Source organism: Vombatus ursinus, unplaced genomic scaffold, assembly GCF_900497805.2.
Source record: "Vombatus ursinus unplaced genomic scaffold, bare-nosed wombat genome assembly UNPS02014794.1, whole genome shotgun sequence".
NCBI classification, from domain to species: domain Eukaryota; kingdom Metazoa; phylum Chordata; class Mammalia; order Diprotodontia; family Vombatidae; genus Vombatus; species Vombatus ursinus.
The window spans coordinates 17896878-17923535 of NW_020954572.1; the positions used below are offsets into that span (position 1 = coordinate 17896878).

The window sequence follows — 26658 nt, forward strand, 5'->3', positions numbered from 1 at the left end:
GACATTCTTGAAAACGGCTTGACAAATGATTTTACATTTTAAAAAGCCATCTGTACTACTACATGTCATTTTTTTTATTGAAGTGTGGAACAAATTAAAGGTCTTGGCTCATTAGTATATAATACAAATTTGTTTGGAAATCTTATTTTATGTTTCTTTTTTTTCCATTTAATAGTATTTGTTCCCAATTATATGTAAAGAGAGTTTTCAACATTCATTTCTGTAAGACTTTGAGTTCAAAATTTTTCTCTCTCCCTCCTCTCCTTCCCCCGCCCAAGACAGCAAGCAATCTGATATAGGTTATACATATACAGTCATGTTAAACATATTTATACATTAGTTGTTTTGTAAAAAAAAAAAGAATAAAAACAAAACGTGAAACCACAAAAAAGAAAAACAAAAACAAAAGTCAAAATAGCATGTTTTGATATGCATTCAGGCTCCATAGCTCTTTGTCTGGATATGGATAGCATTTTCCATCATGAGTCTTTTGGAATTGTCTTTGATCATTGCATTGCTGAGAAGAGCCAAATCTATCACAGTTGATCATAGCACAATGTCGCTGTTACTGTGTACAATGTTCTCTTGGTTCTGCTCACTTCATTCAGCATCAGTTCATATAAGTCTTTCCAGGTTTTTCTGAAATCCACCTGTCCATCATTTCTTATAGCACAATAGTATTCCATTATATTCATATACCACAACCTGTTCAGCTATTCCCCAATTGATGGGAATCCCCACAATTTCCAGTTCTTTGCCACCACAAAAAGAACTGCTATATTATTTTATATATCTTGCAATACTTAGAGTCATTTCAAACAAAATCCCTACCCAATTAAAGAAATCCATCTGAAATACTACTATTTCAGAAAGAAATCCAGTTGCCTTCAGATTTATATGTTTCCTAAACAGCATTCGCAGTAGTGGTATATGGGGATTTAAATACAAAATGTGTTCCATAGCTTTTCATTTGGGTTGAAGCATGTCCAGAAGGGATCAAAAAATCAGGGTGATGGAATTAAGACTAGAAAGGAAATAGGGTCATGTAAGTAGATAGAATGCTGGACTTAGAATCAGGAAGCCAAGTTCAAATCCTGTCTCTGATGCTAAATAGCTATGTAACTATCAAAAGTCGTTTATAGGATCTTAGCCTCATCTTCTCATCTTTAAAATGAGGATCATAATAGCAGCCAACTCAAAAGATTGTTGCAGATTTAGAATGTACCTTAGAGGTCATTGAGTCTGACCCCCTCATTTTACATATGAGGGAACTAAGTCCCAGAAAGACTTGTGATAAGGGGCAAAAGTAGGAATCGGAGGACCTGAGTTCAAATGTCCGCTTTAATGCTTGTTCTCTGTGTGACCTTTAACCTCCCTGGGCTACAGGTTCCTAATCTATAAAATGAGGGGATTAGATCATGTCCTTCTACCTCTGGCCTGTGATCCTTTGTTCACAAACCAGTAAAGATAAATTGCAAAGCCAGTATTCAAACCCAGGACCTCTCACTTCAAATCCAGTGCTTTTCCCACCACACCATGCTGCCTCCCTCTGGAAATATATTTGATTCTCCCTAGACTCCAGAGATCTCGGTATATGTAGCTTAGTCTTTCTTCCTCCTTTCAGTCCCTTATTATCAAAATAATGGTACTGGTACTAAGATTCAAGCTCTCAAAAAGAGACATTAGGGGGCAGCGAGGTGGTAAAGTGGGTAGAGCACCAGCCCTGGAGTCAGGAGGACCTGAGTTCAAATTCGGCCTCAGACACGTAACACTCACCAGCTGTGTGACTCTGGGCAAGTCACTTAACCCCAATTGCCTCACCAATGAGAGAGAGAGAGAGAGAGAGAGAGAGAGAGAGAGAGAGAGAGACATTCTCTTCTTTTTTTAAAAAAATAGTATTTGTTTACACAAGCATTATTAGCTCTCTTTCTGCAACTCCCTCTCCCCACCACTGAGCAGTTAAAAAAAATTTAAGCTCTCATGCCAAATATGCATAGTCCAGCAAAACAGATTCCCACATTGCCATGTCCAGAATTGTGTCTTGTTTTTCATTTGAAGTCCATCAGCAATCTGACAGCTAGGTGGTGCAGTAGATAGCGTATTGGGCCTGGAGTCAGGAAGACCTACGTTCTAATTTGGCCTTAGACACTCACTGGATGTGTGAACCTGGGCAAATTACTTACCCTCTGCCTGCCTCAGTTTCTTCCACTGTAAAATGGGGATCATAATGGCACCAGCCTCCCAGGGTTGTTGTGAGGATCAAATGAGACAATATTTATAAATGCTTGTGTCCTCCCATCCTTTCCAAACTTCCTCTCTGGCAGGGGGTGGATGGTATGTTTCATCTTCACTCCATTCTCTTCCAGATCTTGACCAAATATATTCATCTGGTCTTTAAAAGGACTATTGGGCTAGCTGTTTAGAATTTACCTCTCAGGGCAGCGAGGTGGCACAGTAGATAGAGAACTGGCCCTAGAGTCAGGAGGACCTGAGTTGAAATGTGACCTCAGACACAAAACACTTTTACTAGCTGTGTGACCCTGGACAAGTCACTTAACTCCAATTGCCTCACCAAAAAAAAAAAGGAGGAAAAAAAAGAATTTACCTCTCTTTTTACCCACCTCCCCCTCCTTCCATGACTCTCATTCCTTCCAGGTTAAACCCTCTCTCATTAAAGTTCATAATGGTGCTTCCATGTAGCTGTTGCTCCAGTTAATGGTAGTTTTCATTAGTCCTTGCTGATAAAGCCTTTCAGTCACTCCTTCTATGCCTGTTTATTTTTTCTTTGTTTATTTGAATCTGCCTTTGTGGCATCTACCTGTGTATCTATTGCACTTACATAGTTTTGCTTCCTAGGCTTTGTTTGCTGTTCAGTTCCTCTGACTGAGGAATGGACAGATCTCCCCCAACAGTCAGATCTCTTTGCTCTTTCCTTCCATAGACTGGAAGGGGTGTCATTCTTCTTAGTGTAGAACTCCAGTTGTTTCCATGCAATTAAGTCTTACAGCTTGGCTTCCTCTGTGAAGCCAAAGCAGCAGTGGGCTGTGTAATGTGAGAGGGACCTCTTAACCACATTGAACTGCTATAATAAGTTGCTTGCCTCACGGGAGCTCAGTTCAGTGGAAACAAGAGAGCAAGATGTCAGTCCAGATCATCCATGCAGAGCTGACAGCAGAGCTGGCTCTGAGTGGGTCCATTAGCTGCATGACCCAAACCCACAAAGGAGAGATGTGGGAAGCTGAGGCCAGGATGCCAGTCCAAGATTTCAGCTGGGATGTTACACTAGATCCGGCTTGGGGAGCAGGCAGGTATGGGACGTGGCCTCCCTTCAAGTGCTCCCAAAGGCGGCCACTAAGACGTCAAAAGGCCACAGTTTGAACTGCTGTGGTCTGGGGTTTTTGTGTGAAGCTCAGAAATCTTAGTAAATTGGCATGGATGCTGATTAATTAGCATTAATGCCGTACAGGGGGACAGCATCAATAATGGATGTTTATGGGGTGCTCTGTGGACGACGGAGCTGGTAATGGGAAACAGTTGTAAAATAACCTGTTTCCTCCTATCTAAAAACAAAGCTATTGCTGAAAGTAGTTGGGGCTGATAACCCTGCTGTATCAATCCAGAGGAAGTGGATTCACTTTTCTGGAGATTCCAGGCTCCGTATCTGTTTGTGAGAGTCCAAGAGTGTCAGTTCCTGGGATGCTAACGTTCTCAGATTGTTCTGGGGTCAGCAGTCTGGGACATCGGTGCCAGAGGTGGCACAGGCGGGTCACTTTTTACTTCTCAGTTCCCATCACCGTGACTCCACCACCTTACAGAATACTCTTCCTCTTTTCCTCACAGAAGCAGGGGACTGTGGGCTTGAAATATGGCATATGCAATCAGACTCAGTTAATGTTTTGGTTAGTTTTTGCTAAAAAATACCCTTTTTTTAATCTTTTCTTTATTACAAGGATTGGCTCTCTGGATAGGGAAGGGGTAAGGGATACATTCAGAAATGAAGGTGATATAAAAACAAATGAGATCCATAAAAATGAAAGGTTTTTTAAAAAGATAATATTCCTGTCAGCACATTCAGGAGCTGTTACCGATATCCACTGTCATCACCTTGAGAACTGGCATGGACACACACATACACACACACACACACACACACACACACAGAGGCATGCCACAAAAACAGAGATTAGAACTTTGACACACTACTTTTGGAAGGCTGTTGACTTTAGTTCTAATGTATTCGCATTTGTAGATAAGCCCAAACATTGAGTCTCTGTGTGTGTATATATATATATGTGTATGTGTGCATGTGTGTATGCATATATATGTAGTTGTTGTTAGGTTGTTTTTCAGTAGTGTCTGACTCTTTGTGACCCCTTTGGGGTTTGTTTTTTTTGCAAAGATACTGGAGTGATTTGCCATTTCCTTCTCCAGCTCATTTTATACATTAGGAAACTGAGGCAGACAGGGTTAAGTGACTTGCCCAGGGTCACACAGCTAGTGTCTGAGGCCAGATTTGAACTCAGGTCTTCCTAACTTCAAGCCTAGTACTCTATCCACTGTGCCACTTAGCTGCCGCATATGCATACAGATAGATAATTATAGACATAAAATATAAAGAGATATATGTACACACATATGTATATGTTACTATATAAATCTACATGTACATCCACACATGTATATGTGTATTACTATATATACATTTACATATATCTATGTATATCTCACATAGAGGTGTTATCTAATAATACACACACATGTACATATGTGTGTCCTTGTGCCTACATGTATATATGTTTACACATGTGTGTATATAGTGATGCACATAGATGTGCATGCATGCATATATACGCATATACATATACACATCTATGAATGTATATAACTCATATGCATATATTCACATGCATATATATGTATTTATGTATTGTGTATGGAAAGAGAAAGCAATTCTCTTACATAACTGGTTCCATGAGAACATCCTACTTCAGAAAGTCCTATCCGGCCTTTATTTCTAAACACATACATTCACAGCCTTTATGATTACTTTTACCTTGAACTATAAACTGTCTAACTATTTAAAGTGTTCGGACTAGTTTGTATTTGCCATTCTTCATTACAATTGTCTCGTTCTGTCTTCTCCATTTCAGCATTGGTTGGAGTTTACAAAGTCTGTGGTGAAGCAGTTGAGATGTAAGTATTCTTTACTCTGAGGCTGGCACTATCATTCATTTGTGAGGGGCAGGTTGGGATGGTTTCCCTACACAGACAACCTACACTTAAAGTTCATATCTATTGTCTATGTATACATTGGCTCTAAATGCCTGGATTTTTTTTTCCAATAGTGTAATGACTTGTGCATCATAGATTGGGGACATAGTCATTTTCTGAGAGTTTATCATTCCTGACAGTCACCTGCTTTTTTTGCAGCCCAGCCTCCATTCACCATGTGTTTCCGAGTGAAGTTTTACCCTGCAGACCCAGCTGCCTTGAGAGAGGAAATAACTAGGTGAGGCTGAATACAAGACTGCTTAAACTGGAGTCCATGAACTTTTTTTTTTAATATCTATTTTGACAAATGCATTTCAATATAATTGGTTTGTAAATCCTATGTATTTTATTTTATGCATTTATAAACATGATTCTGAGAAGGGGTCCGTAGACTTCATAGAAGAGATCATAGGTTTCACTGCCAGGGGAGGCTGTGATACAGAAAGGTAAAGAGATACCCTCTCCAGTTGTCCCTGCTATTTAGAGAACCTGGACCTGTTCAAAGAAGAAAGGAAAGGGAGGTACACAGCCAGTTATGCCCCTCACCTCTTAAAATCCAGAGTTCTTATGTATATCTAACCTCAGTTCCTCCCTACTTTCATTTCAGTGGAAATAGAATGTAACTAGTTCCTTTCTTCTTGCTTAGCTCAGTGAACAGTTAAAGTGATGGGAATATTTAAACTTGCATTGTTCACTAATATTGGTACTTGAAGTAGTTGATTGGTTGAAGTGCTTCCTCATGACAAGGAGGAGTGATGGTGACCAATGGACTCTGTAGGCATTTCTGGGGAAGACATTTGTTTTCTAGAGATAAAAAGGACTCGGGCTACCATGATGGGTCTGCTTATAAAACCCCGATACATAGCCTTGAAAGACAAACTGGGAACTAGTGCATATTTTAAATCCAAGGGAGCAATGTGATTGTTGTTTCTAGAAAAGTGGGTAGGGGGCCAGACAGGTGGCATAGTGGATAGAGCTCTGGCCTTAGAGTCAGGAGGACCTGAGTTCAAATCTGGCCTCTGACACTAGCTGTGTGACCCTGAGTGAGTCACTTAACCCCAATTGCTCACCAAAAAAGCAAAAAAAAATAAAATAAAAGTGAGTAGGAATGTCTGGGTCTAAGCAGCTCTACAGGAGAGCCAGTTGAATAAATGGGTCCTACCTAGTCCCTATTCTATATTTCACTTGACCAAATTCTCTTAACCTACATGATACCAGCCTGCTTAGAGCTCTACCAGGAAAGGCTTTGAAATCTACCAATATGGCTTCATTTACTGGTTGGAAACCCCTACTTTGTAGATTCCTTATCATTTCTTGGCCCAGTAGAATTTAAGCTGTTTGAGGACAGGAACTTTGTATGCTGGAGTGCCCAACGCATAGCAGGTACCTAATAAGTAGTTGGGGTTTTGTTGGTTGGTTGGTTTTGTTTTGTTTTAAGACTGGGTAACCCTATCTTGCCCAGATTGGAAGTGCAGGGCCCATTCATAGGCCTTATCCCACTCAGATCAGCACTAGACTGTTGACCTCCAACCTGGGCTGCTTTCCCCTTCCTTAGGCAGCCTGATGGTTCTCTTTTCCCAAGGGCTCACCATATTAATGCCAAACTTGGTGCTGACCCCACATTGGCTTAGCTCAAAACTCTCAGGTTCAGGAGATCCACCAGCCTCAGCCTCCTATAACAGGAATTACAGGTGCGAGCCCCATACTTGGTGTTTCCTACTGTTTGTTGAGTTGAGAGATAATGCTGCTGGCTTTACATCAGCTAAAGAAAGTGAATTTCAAATGAGAATTCTCAGTTTATTCCCAGTTGTTTGAGGTGAGGGGAAGAAAAAAATTGAGGGTATAAATAGAGATAAAAGGGCATTGAATCAGCCTTGATTGCAACTTCTGCACGATGTTGTATAATCTTTGAGGTTGATGAGGCTAAAAACTTACCACCCTTGGGCCAAACTGTTGATCAATATCTCTGAACTTCTCTAGGCTGTTGCTCAAATGACATATTTATAACCATTCTAATTGCTTGTCCTCCACTCAAAGTTTTTATATCTTGGTCAGACCTTCCAGAGCTTGTAGTCTCTGGGCATATCTTTCAGGAACCCAGGATAATCTTTATACCAGGAGGACACATCAAAGCAGAAGGCATTCCCAAAGAGAGAGAGAGAGAGATACTGTAGGTTCTGATGATCAACATGGTTGTGGGGTGTCTGTGTGGTTCATATTCAAGTCATTGTAATAGTATCCAGGAGAAACTTTCATGGAGAAAAAATAAGGGTCTAGAATATTGCAATAGCCTTCTGATTGGTCTTCCTGCCCCAAGTCTCTCCCCATCCAAGCCACCCTCCACTCAGATACCTTTACACAAATGTGCCTTCCCCCATCTCTGGAGTGTACTTCCCTCATGCTCTCTGCTTTGTTCAATCCCTAGATCCTTTCAAAACCATTTTGGTGTCACCTCCAACACGAGGTCTTTCCTCATCTCTCCAGTTATTAACACTCTCTAACTCTTAAAATTATTTTGTGTAAAGTATATGTTTGTATATGTGTGTTTTCTACATAGGCTATGTGTATTCACATGGGTCTGTCTAGATGTGACTCCTCAGGAGACACGAAAGATAGTTATCTCTAGTCTTTTCCACCCTCCCTTCTCCAAGAGAGACTTTAATTACTGCCAGGAGAGAAAACAGTAAATTGGGGTTATGAAGCTGGTCCCTCCACTCTCTTCAGAGAGGGGAGTACTGAGCAAGAATTATATCCATGAACCCCCTCCAATGTTGTTACTCTGAGGGAAATAATTTTAGGTTCAAGCTGTGTTCCTGATTGCTAGCCCTTAATGGGGAAGGAATAACTTAAGCCTACGTATCCAAGGTTTGACTGACTGCCTTTCCACCAAATGGCAGTTACATGAAGACCACACATAGCAAATAGCAAATGAGCCCATGACTATTCAAGCAGGTAGCAAAACAGAAATCGGAGATGTTTTACAGATGAGACTATACTGGACAAGGCACAGAGTGAATAAGCTGTCCCACTGGAAGTGAGATGTCTCAACTCAACCAAGAGAGAGAATCCTAGGGCTCATTCAAGAGAAAATTACCCAAATACTCTACAGTAGTAATCTGGGGATAGGGACATGATCTAGGTAGAAGCTCCTCCACATGTGTGCTTATTCCCAGAGTCTTTCTCTCCCTTTACGGACCTCTCTCTGAAGTAAATATGGAGCCTTGTATCTTCTCTCTTGAAGCTGGAAGCTAGAAGACTGAGATCTCTCTTCTCCCAAGCTCCCTCCAACTCTGCCCCTCCTGAAGGCACTGAGCACTGAGTAATCAATCTCAGCCTATGAGAAGACTCTTACACCAATGGGCTTTGAGCCTCTGGTTATACATGTATATTTTCTTACCTAGCCTTCATCACTGAATGGGCGTTGCCTCGGACAAATTGAGACCTGTTAAAGACCTTAGCTTAAAAAGGCCAAGGTTTCCCACTGCTTCTGGGCCATTTCCAGTTGTCCTGATCTATATCTTGCCACTGGACCCAGATAGCTGTGGAGGAGAAAGTGAGGCTGGTGACTTTGCACAGCCCTTTCTCACTTAAATCCAATTCACTTACATGTCATGGCATCACCTCCATGATGTCATAGTCCTCCAAAAATGAAGGACAAACAACAACAATATTTCATATTTACTTATTGTGTACGGTAAAATATAAGTCCCTTGAGGGCAAGGACTCTCATTTTTGTCTTTTTTTTGTCATTGCCCAACATTGTGCCTTGCACGTAATAGGAATTTAATGGATGGCAGCTGAGTTGAATTGAATCTGTAAAATGAGGGAGTTAAACTAGATGATCCCCAAAATCACTTCCAGCCCATGATGCTATGATACTATAAACAAAACTATGACGTTTAAAGATAGGGATTTTGCCAGGACACAAATTCTCACCATGCGTGAATACCATGTTTTAGGTGCTAGAATTTTCTTTCATTCAGATCGTAGCTTTTGACTTCAAGCCTGTTACATACCTCTTGAAAGAAGGTGTCTGTGGAAGAGACATGTAGATATTTCCAGCCACTGCCTTCACATTAGAGCAAACATCTTTGTTTAAAGCCCTGCACCTTGTCCCATTAACAATTCCGTCAGGATTGCTTGGTATCCAGCACACTGGACAAGTGATGTGGTATTAAAGGGATTTGTCTTCTGTGACTCAGTAGAATGTTCCCAGAAGCATTTTGTTTTGCATTAGAAGAAAATCTGATTGTCTTGGACAATAGGAGTGCTTAACAATGCAATGTCATTATGTATAAGTTAGTGGAAGTTTTACTAGGTAAAGCATCATAGTGTCTTGGAAAGAACACTAGATTGGGCTCTGCCATTTACTAGCTAATGTAACATTTGATAAGTGAATTCAGCTCTCTAGGCTTTAGTTCACTGAGAGAATTGAACTAAGTAATCCATAAGACCTTTGGAGCTATAAAATTATATGATTCTGTGAGTCAGCCACAGATTTGGCTCTGGTAACTGGTAACTCAGCCTCCCCAGTAGCAGGAATTACAGGTGTGAGCCCCCATGCCTGGTGTTTCTGGTAACTGGTCTAGGTAAGCAGTTGACTATGCTGGTAAGGGCATGTAAACTCAGAAATAGATCAACACTACTGAGTCAGACATGACTGAAAAACGACTTAACAACAGCTACCTCAAAATGTTTATTCTAAGGCCTGAGAATCTTCTTCAGGTAGCCATGAAGCTTGTCTCGTAATCCTTTTGGTCAGTCAAGACTTGCTGGCACCTTTCTGTGCCCTTAAAAGCCACATGTCTAAGTATAAGCAGGTGATAAGTAATAGAACTCAATTTCTGCAAGTGACCCTAGCCAGAGAACTACATCAGATGTTTCCAGAGGAACAGACAGAGACACATCTATGAATTTTATTTTGCTGTTTACTTTTTCCCTTTGTGCCTTTTATCTGTAAGGTCTGCTTATCAAAGGGGATTGCCCTCTTTGATTTTGTCAAAATGTTATCAAAGGGGATTGCTCCCTTTGATTTTGTCAAAGCACCATCCATCTTTCCTTTTTCCCCTCATATTGTCTCCCCTTGATGAAATATTTGTCGTATCAGTTAGTGATTCATTGAGAAGGCCACGCTTCTCAAGAACCATATTGGGGAATGTGAGAAATGATTATTAATAGCCAATATCTTGGGGAGATTCAGAGGCTGTCCCCTTTTTCTAAATCCTTCATTTTAAAAGGTTCCCTTTTCTTGAAGGATGTCACGGATAATGAGATTGCATTGACTCTCCTCAGTCTTGGTCAGATCCACCCAACCTTGCCAGGAAGTTCATGTAGGGTAGGGAAGCCCATTGTGTTCTACACAAGCTTGGGTGGAAACAGATCCTTTTGTCTAGATAGCCCAAGGCTAGGAGTGGTCTGGCATAGCTGGGCATGATCTGAATAGAGATCGTTTCCTTGTGAAAGGGTCACTCTCTGCCCCAATCACCACCTATGTTTCAAAGGATATATAAACTGTGACCCCTGCTGCCATGTTTGTTTTTGGTCTAAGAGAGATGGCCAAATGACCATCTTTTTATTAATAACCTACTGGCCTTATAATTAAAATGATTAAATTACCCAGAAAAAAAAGGAATAGAACTCATAAGACTGAAAGAAATCCTTGACCTAAATCTGAGATATTACATTTGGATAGCTAGAAATGAGCCAAGATAGTTCCACAGCATACATTTTAATTATGGCTTTTGAGGTCATTAGAACTGAGTGCTGATGTAAAGTTAATTCAGTTCAGCAATTATTAAGCTTTTTATTTGTATCTGAAGTGCCTTGAATCAGAACAAGGACTAGACCATGATATAGGGAGCACCCACATTAGGAAACTCCCCCTATCAATTCAGGTTGACACATTCTCTGTGACTAAAGTCTTAGTTGCCTAGAGCATTGAGAGGTTAAGGGATCCAGGGTTCCACAGAGTCAGTTTGCATTGGAGGCAAGGCGGGAACCCAGATCTTCTTGGCTTTGAGGTCAGCTTCCTATCCACTGTTATATTGCCTATCCCATGCAATGAATAAAGATGAAAAATCTAGATTTGGCAATTGTCTTCAAGGAGATTGTAGAGTAGGAGACAAGACATTTATACAAATAACCATGACACAAGAAAGCAGCATGGTAGAGTGGATAGAGAGCCAGTCTTGGAGTCAGGCAGATCAAGGTTCAAGCCTTGCCTCTGATACAAATTGTATGACTCTGGGCAAGTCATTGACCTTGCCAGTGCCCTTGGCAACTCTCCAAGACTGTAAGTGGGAGAGAAGTTTCCAAAGGAGTCTCCTTATGCCAGTGAAATCACAAGCCTGGTCTAAGGCTCCTCCATTATGACCCAAGTTAAGATGTGACTAGTGCATTGGAGAGATTCAACAGAGAGGCAGGAGAGAGTCTACGAAGAAGGGATCGTTTCTGTCTTGGAGGGTTGGCGAAGGCTTCAGGAAAGAGCTGGCACCAGCATCTAGGTCTTGAAGGAAGAAAAGTAATTCAGTGGGCAGAAACATGGAAGGCATCCATTTCAGGCACGGGAAACGACTTCTACACATAGAAAGGAAAGGGGAGAATGAAATTACAGAATTTGACTGAAATGCAGAAAATATAAAGGAGAGTAGTATAAAATAAGACCGAAAAGGTGGTTTGAATCTACTACAAATAGTTTTAAATTGCTGACTTGCATGGGCTAGTTCATTAGAATAATAGAACTTCCCTGGGGAAATTGTGGAAATTTTAAGTGGGTATGAGTGTGAGAGGTGACCTACCTGGAGTTGGCTGTACAAATTACCTCCCCATGCTTTCTTTTGATGCTATTCATAAAAAAAATAAGAAAGCAGATTTCAGAAATTCAAGCAGATGCTAAGTCTGATGGCTTCAGATTCTAAAAAGGAAGATGGATCAAAACCTACAGAAGGTTCTGAAAAACAGAATTTTTTCTTGATTATATCAGATAACACCTTTGAGGAAAAATAGATGGGTAAGGGAAAAATAGGTGAATCCATGTGGCAAAATGGGGAACTCTTGAATGAAATCAAATTTTGAAATGATTTATACAAAAAAATGGAATCAGTTAATCAGTCATGAAGTATTTATTAAGCACCAACTGTGTATCAGGTATTGTGCTAGGTGCTGAGGATATAAGAACAATGAATGAAACAGTCCCTACTCAGAAGAAGGTTATATTCTGAAAGGCCTATAACCAAAGCAAGATATGAAAGTGTAGTACAAATCTGTAAGAATAGGACTAAAATCCAGAATGAGGTGGTACTTGGCAAAAAAAAAAATACTAAAAACAAAAAGGGTTAAAACATACTCAGAGCAAGAAGAAGAAAAAGAAGGAATTGGCCTGATGCTTGATATATCATTAGTGGATAACATAGAGAAAGGATGTCTCAAGTTTCTATTTTCATTACATCTTCTCTAGGCAGTTAGATGGCACTTGAGGACTGGACCTCAAGTTAAAGAAGATTCAAGTTCAAATTCAGCCTAATACATTTCCTAGCTTTGCAACTCTGTGCAAATAACTTAACCTCTCCCTCGGTTTCCCCCTCTATCAAATAGGGATAATATAGTATCTACCACCCAGGGCTTTTGTGAGAATAAAATGAAATAATATTTGTAATATACTTTGCAAACTTTAAGAGGCTGTATAAATGCAAGCTATTATTATCAAGGGAAATAATCCATAAAATGGTATGAGTAGAATAAACATAATTAAAAGGTAATTTTAAAGTCCAAGATAGGTTAGGAAAGAGAGAACACCAAAAATGAATTCAAGTCCCCTTTAACTAGAATAATCTATAGGTTTGATTGCTGATCTATTAGCTTTTCAAAATTGAGGATGATGAGAAAGATGATGGAAGACTGGAGATAGGCTGTCCCAATTTTCAGAAAAGAAGGAGGAAATTAGATTATAAAAACCACAGATTGATTTTCTCATTATTGACTCTAAGCAAGTTTCTAAAATAAATTAATAAGAAGGATGCTTTTTGAGCACTCAGAAGGGATACCAGTAATCACTAAGGATCATCATGGATTCACCAAGAACAATTATGCCAATTTACCTTTATTGCTTTTGTGTGTGTGTGTGTGTGTGTGTGTGTGTGTGTGTGTGTGTGTGTGGCAATTAGGGTTAAGTGACTTGCCCAGAGTCACACAGCTAGTGAGTGTTGTGTGTCTGAGGCTGGATTTGAACTCAGGTCCTCCTGATTCCAGGGCCAGTGCTCTAGCCACTGCGCCACCTAGCTGCCCCTATTGCTGTTTTTAAAGAGGATTATAGGACGGTAGACCAGGAAGATTGTATAAACATCATAGATAAAGATTTCAGCAAGGCTTTTGAAAGACTCTCCCATGATCACCTTATAATGAAGATGGAGAGAGTTTGGCTGGATGATAGAACAGTTACTCAGAGGCAGCAAGGTAGTGCAGTGAACAGAGTGCTGGGCCTGAAGTCAGAAAGACCTGAGTTCATATCCAGCCTCATCTATTCACTATCTGTATTATCCTAGATGAGTCACTTACCTCAGTCTGCCTCAATTTCCTTCTCTGTAAAAATAGGGAAAATGATAGCACTTATCTCTCATGGTTGTGAAGATAAAATGAGATATTTGTATTTTATAAACCTTAAAATGCTATAGAAATATTAGCTATTATTATCGTTGTTATAATTACTCTTTGTAACCTCCTTGACCACATGGATTTCCTTTATTTCTCTTCCAATGTCTAGCACAATGCATTCTAAGTGTCTAATAAATGTTTTTGTTGAATCGCCCTGTCTCATAGAGTTGGTTATGAAGAAAAGTCCATGATAAAATAATATAAGAATTGAGTTGTTGTTATTGTTACTGTTACTGTTGTTGTTGTTGTTGTTATTATTATTGTCATCCTTGTAGATGAAGTAGGAAACAAACCAGATGATAGGTAGGTAAACTTGTAACTGGTTGAACCACCATACCCCAAGAGTCTTTGTCAGCTGACAATGGACTGCTTCCACTAAGCCAACCAGATAGAATTTAGGGTACAAGACTTTTTTGTTTGTTGTTCAGTCGTTTCAGTCGTGTCTGACTCTTTATGACTCCATTTGGGGTTTTCTTGGCAGAGATACTGAAGTGGCTTGCCATTTCCTTCTGAGGCAAACAGGGTTAAGTGACTTGCCCAGGGTCACACAGCTAGTAAGTGTCTGAGGCTAGATTTAAGCTCAGGTCCTTCTGACTGCAGGGCTGGCACTCTATCCACTGTGCCACCTACCTGCTCAAGTACAAGACTAAACGATAATAATAAATATTTATATGGAACTCACAATAACCATGAGTGGGAGGATTATTATCCCCATTTTACAGATGAGGAAACTAAAGTGGAGGTGAAGTGATTTGCCCAGGGTCACAGAGCTATTAAGCATCTGAGGTGGAATTTGAACGCGGGTCTTCCTAACTTCAGGCCCAGCACTTTATCCACTGCACCTTGGCAAATTGTTCATTGTCAGATTGAAAGCAGCCTTCTAGTGTCACGCTGCAGAGTTTTGCCTACTTTGGTCCTATTTTGTCCTGTATTTTAATCGATTATTTGGATGAAGACATCTGTAGATCACATAAAACTGGGAGAGATAGCTGATATATAGGATGACAGAATCAAGATCTTGTCAGGCTGTAGTAATAGGTTTAAGCTAAACAAGATGAAATTTAATAGGAATAAGTGTAAAGTCTTGCCATCAAATAAAAAAATGACTGCATAAATACAGGATAAAGGAAGTGTAGCTTGATAGCAGCTCATGAAAAAGACAAGTATTTTAGCTGACTACAAGCTCTAAGTCTTGGAGTGCATTATGATAATAATAATAATAGCTAGCATTTACATAGCCTTTTAAGGTTTAGAAAATACTTTGAATCTATTGTCTCATTTAATGAATAGAAGAATAGGGTCCTGAACAACAATAATAATAATAGCTCACATTCACATGGTGCTCTTCGGTTTACAAAAGTACTTTCAGTATAATGACCCCATGAAATAAGGAGTGGAAATTATTATCCCTAATTTTGTTGTTGTTCAGTAGTTTAAGTTGTGTTCAACTCTTCATGACCCCTTTTGGGGTTTTCTTGGCAAAGATACTGGAGTGGTTTTGCCATTTCCTTCTCCAACTCATTTTACCAATATGCAAACTGAAGACAAGCAAGGTTAAGTGACTCATCCAGGGTCACACAGCCAGTAAGTGTCTGGAGCCAAATTTGAACTCAGGAAGATGAGTCTTTCAGATTGGAGGTTTTGCACTGTATCCACTGTGCCACCTTAGCTGGCCTATTTCACTCATTAGGAAATTGGAGCTCATTGGAAATTGGTGCTGGATAACCATTTGTCAAGAATGCAATAGGGGGCATTCTTACATGGGGTGAGAAATTGAACTAGTTGACCTCAATTATTCAGCAATAAAAGTCTATTATTCTGCAAAAGTATCTCTAGATTGTAACATTGTAACACTTTAGTCTAAAAAAGGAGAAGAAAAATTACCTGCTCTCTCCTCCCTCTGTCCTGAAAGGACAACTTCACAATGGGAATCAATAATTTAATTGACTTAAAATCAACATTAGTAGATGTGTGGGTGACTAGATGGCATAGTGGATGGAGTACAGGCCTGGAGTCAGGAAGATCTGAGTTCAAATTCAGCCTCAGACACTTACTGGCTGTGTGACCCTGAGCAGATGACTTCCCCTCTACCTCAGTTTCCTCATCTGTAAAATGGGGATAATAATCCTCCTTCCCAAGGTTGTTGTGGGTGCTATATAAATACTAATTGTTGTTATTAATTATTATTGTTTAGTCCTGCATTTGGACATCACCCTATCTGGTTGGCCTAATGGAAGCAGTCAGTGGTATGGACCTTTAGACATCTTAGGTGAGACTACACATGCCCACTTCAAAATAAAGCAAAGCTCATTTGGTCATTTTATTTTGCATCCACTTGGGCACAAGAAAAGTTGCTTCACTCTCTTCATCACAGTTGTAGGGGGACTCTGGGTGTGGAATATTGCATGGACTGTCAGATGGGTTTGATGTCCAGTTGGTTTTACTTAACTGCTGTTTTTCCCCTTTCTTTTTTAATCTTGGTTACCAGGAATGACTTACTAAGTGGAGGGGTGGGGAGGAATCTATTTGGAAATGGATGTGATATAAAAAAACAAAAGGAATCGATAATAATAAATTTTTAAAAGAAACATACCAAAATGCCAGACCATATTTGACAGCTTCCAAAGCTTTGGTCCATTCTCTTTGCTCTTTACTACTTCCCTGTTCTGCTCCATCATTCCCTAAAAGGTAATGGGTAAATGACCAGAAAGCCTGACAGAGCAGTAGGGATGCTGTAGGAGGCTACCAGTAAAGCTGAGTCAACAGAAAACCTCCCTTAGAGAAAGCAGAAAAGCACCCCATCTCTCATCTGACCACAATCTGTCCCACCATGCTTCTTCCAGCACAGCCATAGAAGCCAACATGATGTCACTACCTGCTCCCTGCAAAGTATAGCTCTATAGTTCCCCCAGGGAAGCCAAGGGAGTCGGGAGGAGGGCTCTTCCAGCCCATCTCTTACAGTGGAGACATTCTACTAGGGGGCAAAACTTTGTGGATTTATTAATATTTGTTTTTAGCTTTACTGAGAAAACATCCATATCGTGAACCAATATAAATGGGAGATGGGGGGTCCACTCTGCAAGTCATTCTGCTGGGGGTGTGGATGAAAAGAGGTAGAACATATAGTTCCTGACATTAAGGTGTTTAGAATCTAGTGGAGAGAATGTCTACATATAAATACAGCTGCCAGCATTCGGCCAGTAGCATGTGTTCCACTTTATATGGGTAGTGAAGACAGTAAGTGCTTTGGAATTCAAATGAAGGAGGCATCTCTATGCTAGGGTCTGACAGAAGATAATTGAACTTGGGCTGGGCCTTTAATAAAGGGCTAAATAAATATTGACTGGTTGATCGATGGGGAAACAAACCTTAACTATTAAGCAGAAACTACCAATCACAGTAGTCAGGATTAGTCTCAAGGTGCCTTTTATCTTTTCTCCCTTGTATGATATTTATCGAGGAAAGACATTTCTTTTCTTTTCTTTTCTTTTCTTTTTGGGGGGGTCCAGGGGTGGAGGTAGTGGCACTTGGGGTAAAGTGACTTGCCCAAGGTCACACAGCTCATAAGTGTCAAATGTCTGAGGCTGTATTTGAACTCAGGTCCTCCTGACTCCAGGGCCATAATGCACTGTACCATCTAGTTGCCCTTAAGGTATTTTTTTTCCAAGAATTTTCTACATAGAATCTTAAAGGCTGGGCAACTAGCATTTGAGGAGTTGGGAAGAAATCTTTCAACAGGTAAATGACCAGAACAATTAATCAATCATCTGTTTAGTACCTACTATATGCCAGGCATGTTGGTAGGCTCTTGGGATACAAAGGCAAAAAATAAATCCCTGCCCTCAAGGAGCTTATATTCTATGGAAGAAACAATGTATACACATATATTGAGATTGAAAGCACAGAGGAAGGACCATATATATACCTGTGCATATACAGATACATATGTGTACATATCTACATTTGTGTACATATACTTGCATGCACACACAGTAAATACAAGTTGTTGGGTGGGTGGGTATATCAGCTGGGGACCGAGAAAGGCTTTTTATGGCAGAAAAAGACAGCTGACTCGTGTAGTAGGCAGCTTGGTGGTATGGTGGAGAGAGACAAGGATTCAGAGTCAGGAAGATTTGAGTTCAAATCCTGCCTCAGACACTAATCAGCTATGAAACCCTGGGCAAGAGGTCATTTATCCTCTCAGCTTCCATTTCCTTTTTTGTAAAATAGGGTTAATAATAACACCTATTTTACAAGGTTGTTGTGAGGGTCAAATGAGATAATATTCATAACTTGGTCCCTTCCTACTTCTCTAGTCTTCTTTTACTTTACACCCCTCTACCTATTCTGTGATCCAGTGACACTGGCCTCTCTGCTGTTCATCAAACTCTATCTCTGAACTCTAAGAATTTTCACTAGCTGTTCCTCATTCCTGGAGCTCTGTCCTTCCTCATCTTTACTTTCTGACTTACCTGGCTTCCTTCAAGTCCCAGCTAAATGTATCTGGTTTGTTCATAGTTGTTTGCATGTTGTTTCCTGATTAAACGGTGAGCTCCTTGAGGGCAGGAACGGGGTTTTGTTTTGTTTTGTTTTGTGGGGGGAGGGCTGCGTATCTGGTGCCCAACTCCCAGTAGGTGCTTAATGAATGTTAGTTAATACATGTGTGTTGTTAATTGTTTTTCAGTTTTGTCCAACTTTTGTGACCCCATTTGGGTTTTTTTTTTGGCAAAGATAGTACAATGGTTTGCCATTTCCTCCTCCAGCTTCTTTTACAGAAGAGGAAATTGAGGCACACAGGGTTAAGTGACTTGGCCAGGATCACACTGCTAATAAGTGTCTGAGACCAGATTTGAACTCATCAAGATGAGTCTTCCTGACTCTGGTCTGCCACTCTATCCATTGCCTACCTAGCTACCCAGAGTACATGTATATGTATAGCATTCTGTAAACCTTAAACCAATACATACATGGTGTCTGTTATTATCATAAGGCAGGAAATGACATGAGCTGAGCTTCTAAGAAATCTAGGTATTCAAAGAGTCAGAGGTGAGGAACGGAATGCATTCTAGGCATGGGCCAGCCTGTGCAAAGGTTTTAGATTTGGATGAACAGGTATCCCAGTTGGCTGATCTGTGTGTGTGTGTGTGTGTGTGTGTGTGTGTGTGTGTGTGTGTATGTGTGTGTGTATGTAGGACAGTAATACCTAATAAGTTTGGAAAGGTAGACAGAAGCCAAATAATTAAGGGCTCTAAGTACAAAGCAGAGCAATTTGTGTTTGATCCTAAAGGCATCTGGAGCTTCAAGAGAATGACACGATCAGAGCTGTATTTTAGGAATATCCCTTGGGCAGCAAGGTCCATTAGGAATTGGCAAGGAGAGACTCAGTCTAGTGAGAGATAGGGTCTGGTCTTAATTCTTGGTGTCTCTTCCTTCTCTGGTCTATTAGAGCAGTCCTTAGGGCTGGCAAGTTCTTTCTTCTCCTTTCAAGTCACTGCTGATAGGAAGAAAGGTGGGTACCAAATTTACTCAACATCCCTGCCACCCTACAGCTTGGCTGTTGAACCAATACAGCTGTCATTGTGATTTCCGCTGGGGATAGTAGTATTGAATTCCCACACCCTGCCTCCATCATTACCTAACAGACTTATAAAACCCATCTGAGGAGGGATGAACTGGAGGAGTGGAGAATTGCTTTTTATTTTAGCACTTGGACTCTTTCCAGGTGATAAATTTAGGTGCCAAGCCCTGATTAATCTCCTTTTTCATTTTTAAAGTAATAGAGTTCCCTGTCTGAGCCATAGAAGACAGAGAATAGAGAAGGCATCAAATTTAGCTCTTTATCAGTGACTTTAGGTGTAGTAAAGGGCCAGCTAAGTGGCACAGTGGACAGAGTACCAGTCCTGGAGTTAGGAGGATCTGAGTTCAAATGTAGCCTCAGATACTTACCAGCTGTGTGACCTGGGCAAGTCACTTAACCCTGTTTGCCTCAGTTTCCTCATCTGTAAAAGAACTGGAGAAGGAAATGGCAAACCATTATAGTATCTTTGCCAAGAAAACCCCAAATGGGGTCACGAATAGTTGGACATGAGTGAAAACAACTAAACAACAACAAATAGAGGTACATAACAAGTGGGGCCAGATGACATCGAGGGTATTCCACTCTCCTTTCCAGCTTCTGACTGGGTATTCAGGAGCAAAGTTAAGAAGACAAAGATCAAAGGATATATTACAGGGAAAAAGAGGTGAAAGAGGTCCACTTAATTTTGCAGTACCCTAAGCCACCTGAAGAGTAGTTATAGATCTGCCTTGTTAAAGGTAGTTTCTTTATTGGAACTTCCTTACACCAGTGAAGTCACAGATACAATCAAAAAATATCTCCAGCACCTAACACAGTTTCTTGCACATAGTAGGTATTTAATGTCTGAATTAATTAAAGAAGCAACTGCTAGGCAAAAGCTATGCGTCAACATCTGACTACTTTGGAAAATTATTGTGCATTCAAAAATATAATTTTCCCTTCCCAAGATTACGTAGGGCTTGATTCATACTCCCATAGGTTTGGAGCTAAATTGGCATTAGAACAAAAACTGGAAGTGATATGAAAGCTGTCTGAAGCCAAAAAACAGGCAAAATCAGACTATTTAATAAGGAGTGCTGCCTTGTCTGGGCTCTCTGACCTTCAGTTTCTTTATGAAGATCACCTCTTTGATGTTTCGTTTGCTCATCTGTAAAATTAATCAGTTGATCAATAAACATTTAAGGACTACCTACTATATGCCAGGCAATGTGCTAAATGCTAGGCCTGCAAATACAGAAGAAAAAAAAAAAGACATTTCCTGCCCTCAAGGAGCTTACAATCTAAAAGGGGTTCCTAGCTGTGTGACTCTGGGCAAGTCACTTAACCCCAACTGCCTCACTAAAAAAAAAAATCTAAACGGGGAAGACAGCATACAAAAAGAAGCTAAAAAGTGGGGAAGAGGAGAAAGTACCCAAAGCCATGGAGGGATAGTCAGAGAAGTCCCAAAGCCAGGCGAGAAATAAGAAGGATAGGGATAACACTTAGACTATTTACCTCACAGTCTTGTTATAGAGAAGGCATTCTATAAAACATACAGTACTATAAAAACATGAGCTATTAATACTAGATTCTATCTTGGACCACTTAAGGGGTTCTCTTTGATAATACCTGACTAATTTAATACCTGTCTCTCCCTACTATGAGGCTTTTTTACCTATGTGAGTAAGCATGTTGGATAAAGGGCTGGGAGTCTGAAGTCCTAGGTTCTAATCCTGATTCTGCCGCTAGCTAACTTTGTGACTTTAGGAAAGTCACTTAAACCTCTGTGGGTTTCATTTTCCAGGGGCAGGAGATATGAGTTCTATCCATCCCACCTCTGTCACTAACTAGCTGTGTGATCTGCGTAAGTTACTTAAAATCACTAGGCCTCAGTTTCCTCATCTGTAAAATTAAGGAGTTGGTATAAATAATCTCTGAGGTCTTTTTCAGCTCTAGCATTCTATGTTTTTGTGATTCAGCCCCAGAGTTGACTCACTACTAAATAGTAGTTTAAATTAATATTGGCAGTGCTGAGCCAGTACTTAGGGATTACAGCTCCAGATTTATCTCCTTTTCTCCTGTCCAGCTTTTCTATAGGATCAGTTGGACTGTCTTTAGGGGGTGATGAGGAAGGGGGGGGCCCTAGGGTAACAGGAGATAGCATGCCAGTATCTCTTCTAGGTAGTACCAGAAAGTTATGAGTTACAGAGAATATTAGGGGACCACTGAACTCTTCTTGCCTGGGAATGGGGGTCAAGCTGTGACAGCCTGACCTTGACCACAGTGATTTGAGCTGCCTTACCAGTCCCCAGAAGTCTAGAAAGCAGCTGTTACCCTAGCACATTGGTTTTGGAATCTCTCATAGGTTAGATGGCACAGTGGATAGAACACTAGACTTATAGGCAGGAAGACCTAAACTCAAATCCAGACTCAAACACTGTGACTGTGGGCAAGTCACTTACCTTCTGCCTGCCTCAATTTCCTCACCTATAAAATGAGGATAATAATAGCACCTACTTCCCAGGGTTGTTGTGAGGACAAAATAAGATATTTGTAAAGCACTTAGTACTAGTATCTGACACATAGTAGGTGTTTAGTAATTGTTTCCCCTCCTTCCCCCACCCCACCCCGATAGCATCCTTACCTTTCACTCCGGAGACTGGCATTTGACTCTGGGTTCAAATCCTGCCCCTTCGTGGGAAATGTTTCACAAGCCTTAAAGCACTATATAGTTGTCAGCTGACATCTCTGTTGAGCACAAGGTCTTGTATGTAGTCAGAACTTAATAAACATTTGTTGAGATGCGATACAGTGGGGAAAAGCATTTGGCTCTAGAGTCAGAGGATTAGGGCTTAAATTCTATTTCCAGTGCTTATTTCTTGTGCGACCTTGAACAAGTCTCAGTTTTCTGATCTGTAAGATGACGGGTTAGACTACGTAACCTTTGAAGTCTCTTCCAACCCTCAGTCTATGATCTTCTGCGTAAGGGGGTGCCATGTTCCATTCATACTTTAAGAAAGCCAAAGGTTGGAAGGTACATAATACTGAGAAGTTGGAGGGTAAATGGCAGGGTCTGAGGCTTGAATAGCTCTATTTGAAGGGTCTGGCAAGACCATGAAATTGTCCAAGGCACAGCCACCTATTCCTTTCATCTGCCTTCATTAATTTCTTGAAATCAGAGGGATCCAGGGTTTCCAGACTCTTACCCTGTTTTCTCCAGTAATTTCAATAACTAAGCAACTCTTCCTCCTGGACATTTTTTCTGTGGATGAACAGGTTACGCTAAAATCATAAGCCACACTCACCAGAGCTAAATGTGAAGATAAAGATTGGAGTCTTTGTTCCTCAAGATATTGCCCATGGAATTGTGCAAAATGTCAGCCCCATTTCTACTTAATTCAAGCTGGTGAAATCCGAGGAATTTTTATCACACTCCCGTTCCTCTCCCAGGGACCTACCGACCTTTCATGTGTCCTGACATCAAAGCTTACAATCCAGTACCCAGGGGATGGCTTTGTGCTCATTGGGAGAATAAGGGAGGGGCACATATCCCAACAGCTGCAGTCAGTAAAAGTTTGGATGAGCCCGTTTTAAATGGCTATCTTTCTGTGCCTATGGCTTGAGTTTCTTCCCAGTGAGCCTGTGAAATTTTAAATAGGCTCATGGATCTAGAATTAAAAGGACCTTAGAAGTCTTCTAGTACAATCCCCCTCATTTTATAGGTGAGGGGACTGAGGCTTAGGAAGGTTAAATATAATATATTTATATTATTATCATTATTATTATTATTATTATTATTGCATAAGGTTAAATATAATAACTTGCCTAGTTGTTAAGTTGTTTCAGTCATGTCCGACCTTTTGTGACCCCATTTAGGGTTTTCTTGGCAAAGATGCTGTAGTGGTTTGCCATTTCCTTCTCCAATGGATCCATTTTATCAGGTAATCAGAGTTTAAGTGAGTTGCCTAGGGTCACACAGCTAGGAAGTGTCTGAGGCTGGGTTTGAACTGAGGTCTTTCTGACTCTGGGCCCAGGGCTCTATCTACTGAGCTACTGGCTGCCTCTGTCATCTAGGTATGAGAATGGCAGCACTTGGATTCAAACCAAAGTCTTCCGACTCCAAATCCAACCTCCTTTCCAATGAACCACTTTCTCCTGGAACTGACAGTATCCACTGACAGCTCCTATACCCAGAGATCCATTATATCTGACATGGTGGCTTCCCCCGAGGTGTACTGTCTCATCTCTGTAGTTGAACTGGTGCTACCTATGTGTTTCTGGTTAACTGTCAGGTTTCCTTTGGCTCTGCCTTCTGTCAAGCTTTATGCAAACCCTTTGAGCATTTCCATGTGGACAGAGGTGTACTCCTCCTACCTGGGTAAAAGTTCTGAAGCTTATTTGTGGTTTTTAGAGGACTCATGGTCAATCAGGTCTGAAATCCTTTTGGAGATGGCTTATCCCTGCTCTCACCTTCCTGAGTCTTCGTAAGCAACATAATTTACAGCTTGGAATGAAAGAAAGCCCTGAAACTACACCTCTCCAAGGGCAGTTTTCCTTTCTTGGCATGGGATTGGCTGAGATCCCCTCACTTCAGACTAAATGGGGAATTAGTCGCTGTACACTGGAAAAGCAATATCTTTTTTGAGTACTCTGCTACAGAGAGGGATTGACAGGTTGTTTTAAATTGATGCATAAGTCGTATCCGGGACAAGTGCATGAAACAGACTCCAGGGAGATAGAAGCTGTATTTTTTTTTCTTTTTCTTTTTTCTTTTTTTTTTTTTTGGTGAGGGGGGTGAGATGTTTTAAAAGTTGTCTCTTAAGTGAAGTGAAAATATTCTGACAGAGATTTTGGTTGTCTTGAATTATACATTTTATGTCTTTAAAACAATCAAAGAAGTCCTTTATGGCTCATTCTTCATTTCCTCTCCAGGTATTTAGTCTTCCTTCAGATCAAAAGGGATCTCTACCATGGCCGCCTCCTCTGCAAGACGTCGGATGCTGCTTTGCTAGCAGCCTATATACTTCAAGGTAATGCTTTTTGACAGGATAAATTTGCTTTTCATGCTAAGGACTGATTATATTATTTCAGTTACAACAGATCATTGCTTCATGAATACAGATGGAATCTAACCCAAAACAGGTCCTGGGCTGGGCATTTTTAACGGGATCCATTACAGGAGCCATCTCAGAAAGCATTGGACACTGTGACGTAGACTTGACCAAAAGCCCTGCCCCCATTGATCTCACTAGGTAGGTTTTTCTGCTTCTCTTTTAGGAAGCTGGCCCCCTGCCTTTAGATCATAGTATCATAGACTTAGAGCGGAAGGAACCTGAGGAGCCTTCTGGTCCTACTTCCGTATTCTGCAAATGAGGAAACTGAGGTTCTGAGAGGCTGTGACTTGCTCAAGGTCACACAGCCAGTAAGTGACGAAGCTGGGTTTCAAACCCAGGTCTTCTCACTCCAGATCCAGTCCCCTTTCTTTCTACTGTACCATCCTGCTAGAATGAAGTCATTAAACCACCAGAGAGTTAGCCTGAACCACTCTTCCCTGCCCCATCCTCTGAAATTTAGGGCAGCACTGAATCCAGAACTCCCTTAAGAGACTTGTTCTCTTTAGACAAGTGTTCATAGTTGAAAATACTATTTAGTGAAAAACATCTTTCACAACCTGAAAGCCAATACTTGGGGATGCACGCAGGAATTTCCGAAATTAACTTTTCTTGAGCAGAATAAGAATAAATTTGATACAAACTTTTCACGTCACTTTTCATTTTTTCTGTCTGACCCAGAGTTCTCAGGATCCAGGTCACACTCAGCAAAGCAGAACTGAGCGGGCTTCTCTCAGGCCCCAGACCTGAACAAGTCCTACAAAATTTCCCCTACACAGACCACTAGAGCCTTATCATTAAAGTTTTCACCAGAAAAACTGGATTTTTAATTAGTGGATGAATTGGAAAATTTAGACTCTCAGAAACTGCCTCCTGAGTTAATTCTGGATGACTTCACTCACAAGAGACCATGGCCTCCCTGGCATGCAACCAGAGAGATATAGATTACACAGACAGAAAGGGCAATCCTGTCTGGTAGTCTTGACTTCCTAGGAAATACTGATGGCTAATTGGTCCTCTATTCAGAAACCCCTAGGGAAATTTCTCAGACCATGACATCATCAGGCAGGCTGCTTGCTCATATTTCCTGACCACCCAAAGCTGTGTTTTAAGTTTTGAGGAATAGTCGTAGCCTAGATGTTATTTTAATTGTTTTTTTTAAATGTTATTTTTAAATGTTTTATTTTTAAAAAAATAAAAATATCCTCTCTCTGATGGTTCCTCCTATTGGTTTTAATTTCTATTTACAACATCACTAATGTGAAAATATGTTTAATATGAATGTAAATATATAGCCTATATCAGATTGTGCACTGTCTTGGGAAGGGTGGTGGGGAGGAAGGGGGAGAAAAATTTTAAACTCAAAAGCATAAGGAAGTGATTATTGATAAATCAAAATAAATTAATAAAAATAAATAAAAATAAAAAAATAGAAATAAAATGTTTTATTTATATTGGCACTTATGTTCATTTTTAAATATTTCTCTTCTAAGGAAAGTCACTCTTGTTCAATATTGATGCTTTCTACTTTTAGCCTTTGAAAATTAAGGATAAACAATGAACCTAATAGTTCATGATCACACAGAAGTTTCAGCCCTAAAAGAATTATCCTAAAGAGGGATATCTTTTGCTAAATAGCCACAATTTCACCATATATATGAATATGCAGTGGAAATACAAGCGACCAAACCCAGAAATTTGGGTTCTGTTTGGATACAAGAAGAGGGCAAATTGGCTTTACTTTCTACTCTGAATTTCTGGTGTAATTCTGAGCTCTTACTTCCCAGACAACAAGGACCTAGAAACAAATTGCCTTCAGAACCACAGAATTTCAGGGTTGGAAGGGGCTTGAAAGAACATGTAATCTAACTTATATCTAAAAAAAGGAGCCTTGGGGCAGCTAGGTGGCGCAGTGGATAGAGCACTGGCCCTGGAGTCAGGAGGACCTGAGTTCAAATCCAGCCTCAGACACGTAACACTTAATACCTGTGTGACTCTGGGCAGGTCTCTTAACCCCAGTTGCCACACACACACACACACACACACACACACACACACACACACACACAC

At 40.5% G+C, this 26658-nt stretch overlaps 1 protein-coding gene across 1 annotated transcript in view; it reads left to right on the top strand.

The window, feature by feature from the left end:
* Window positions 1–26658, top strand: part of FRMD5 (FERM domain containing 5) — a 362872-nt gene that overhangs the window by 291737 nt on the left and 44477 nt on the right. Inside the window, exons 3-5 of the mRNA XM_027870215.1 lie at window positions 5151–5193; window positions 5431–5509; window positions 24410–24507. Coding sequence (XP_027726016.1) covers window positions 5151–5193; window positions 5431–5509; window positions 24410–24507 — 220 coding nt within the window. The remainder of the gene's footprint in view (window positions 1–5150; window positions 5194–5430; window positions 5510–24409; window positions 24508–26658) is intronic.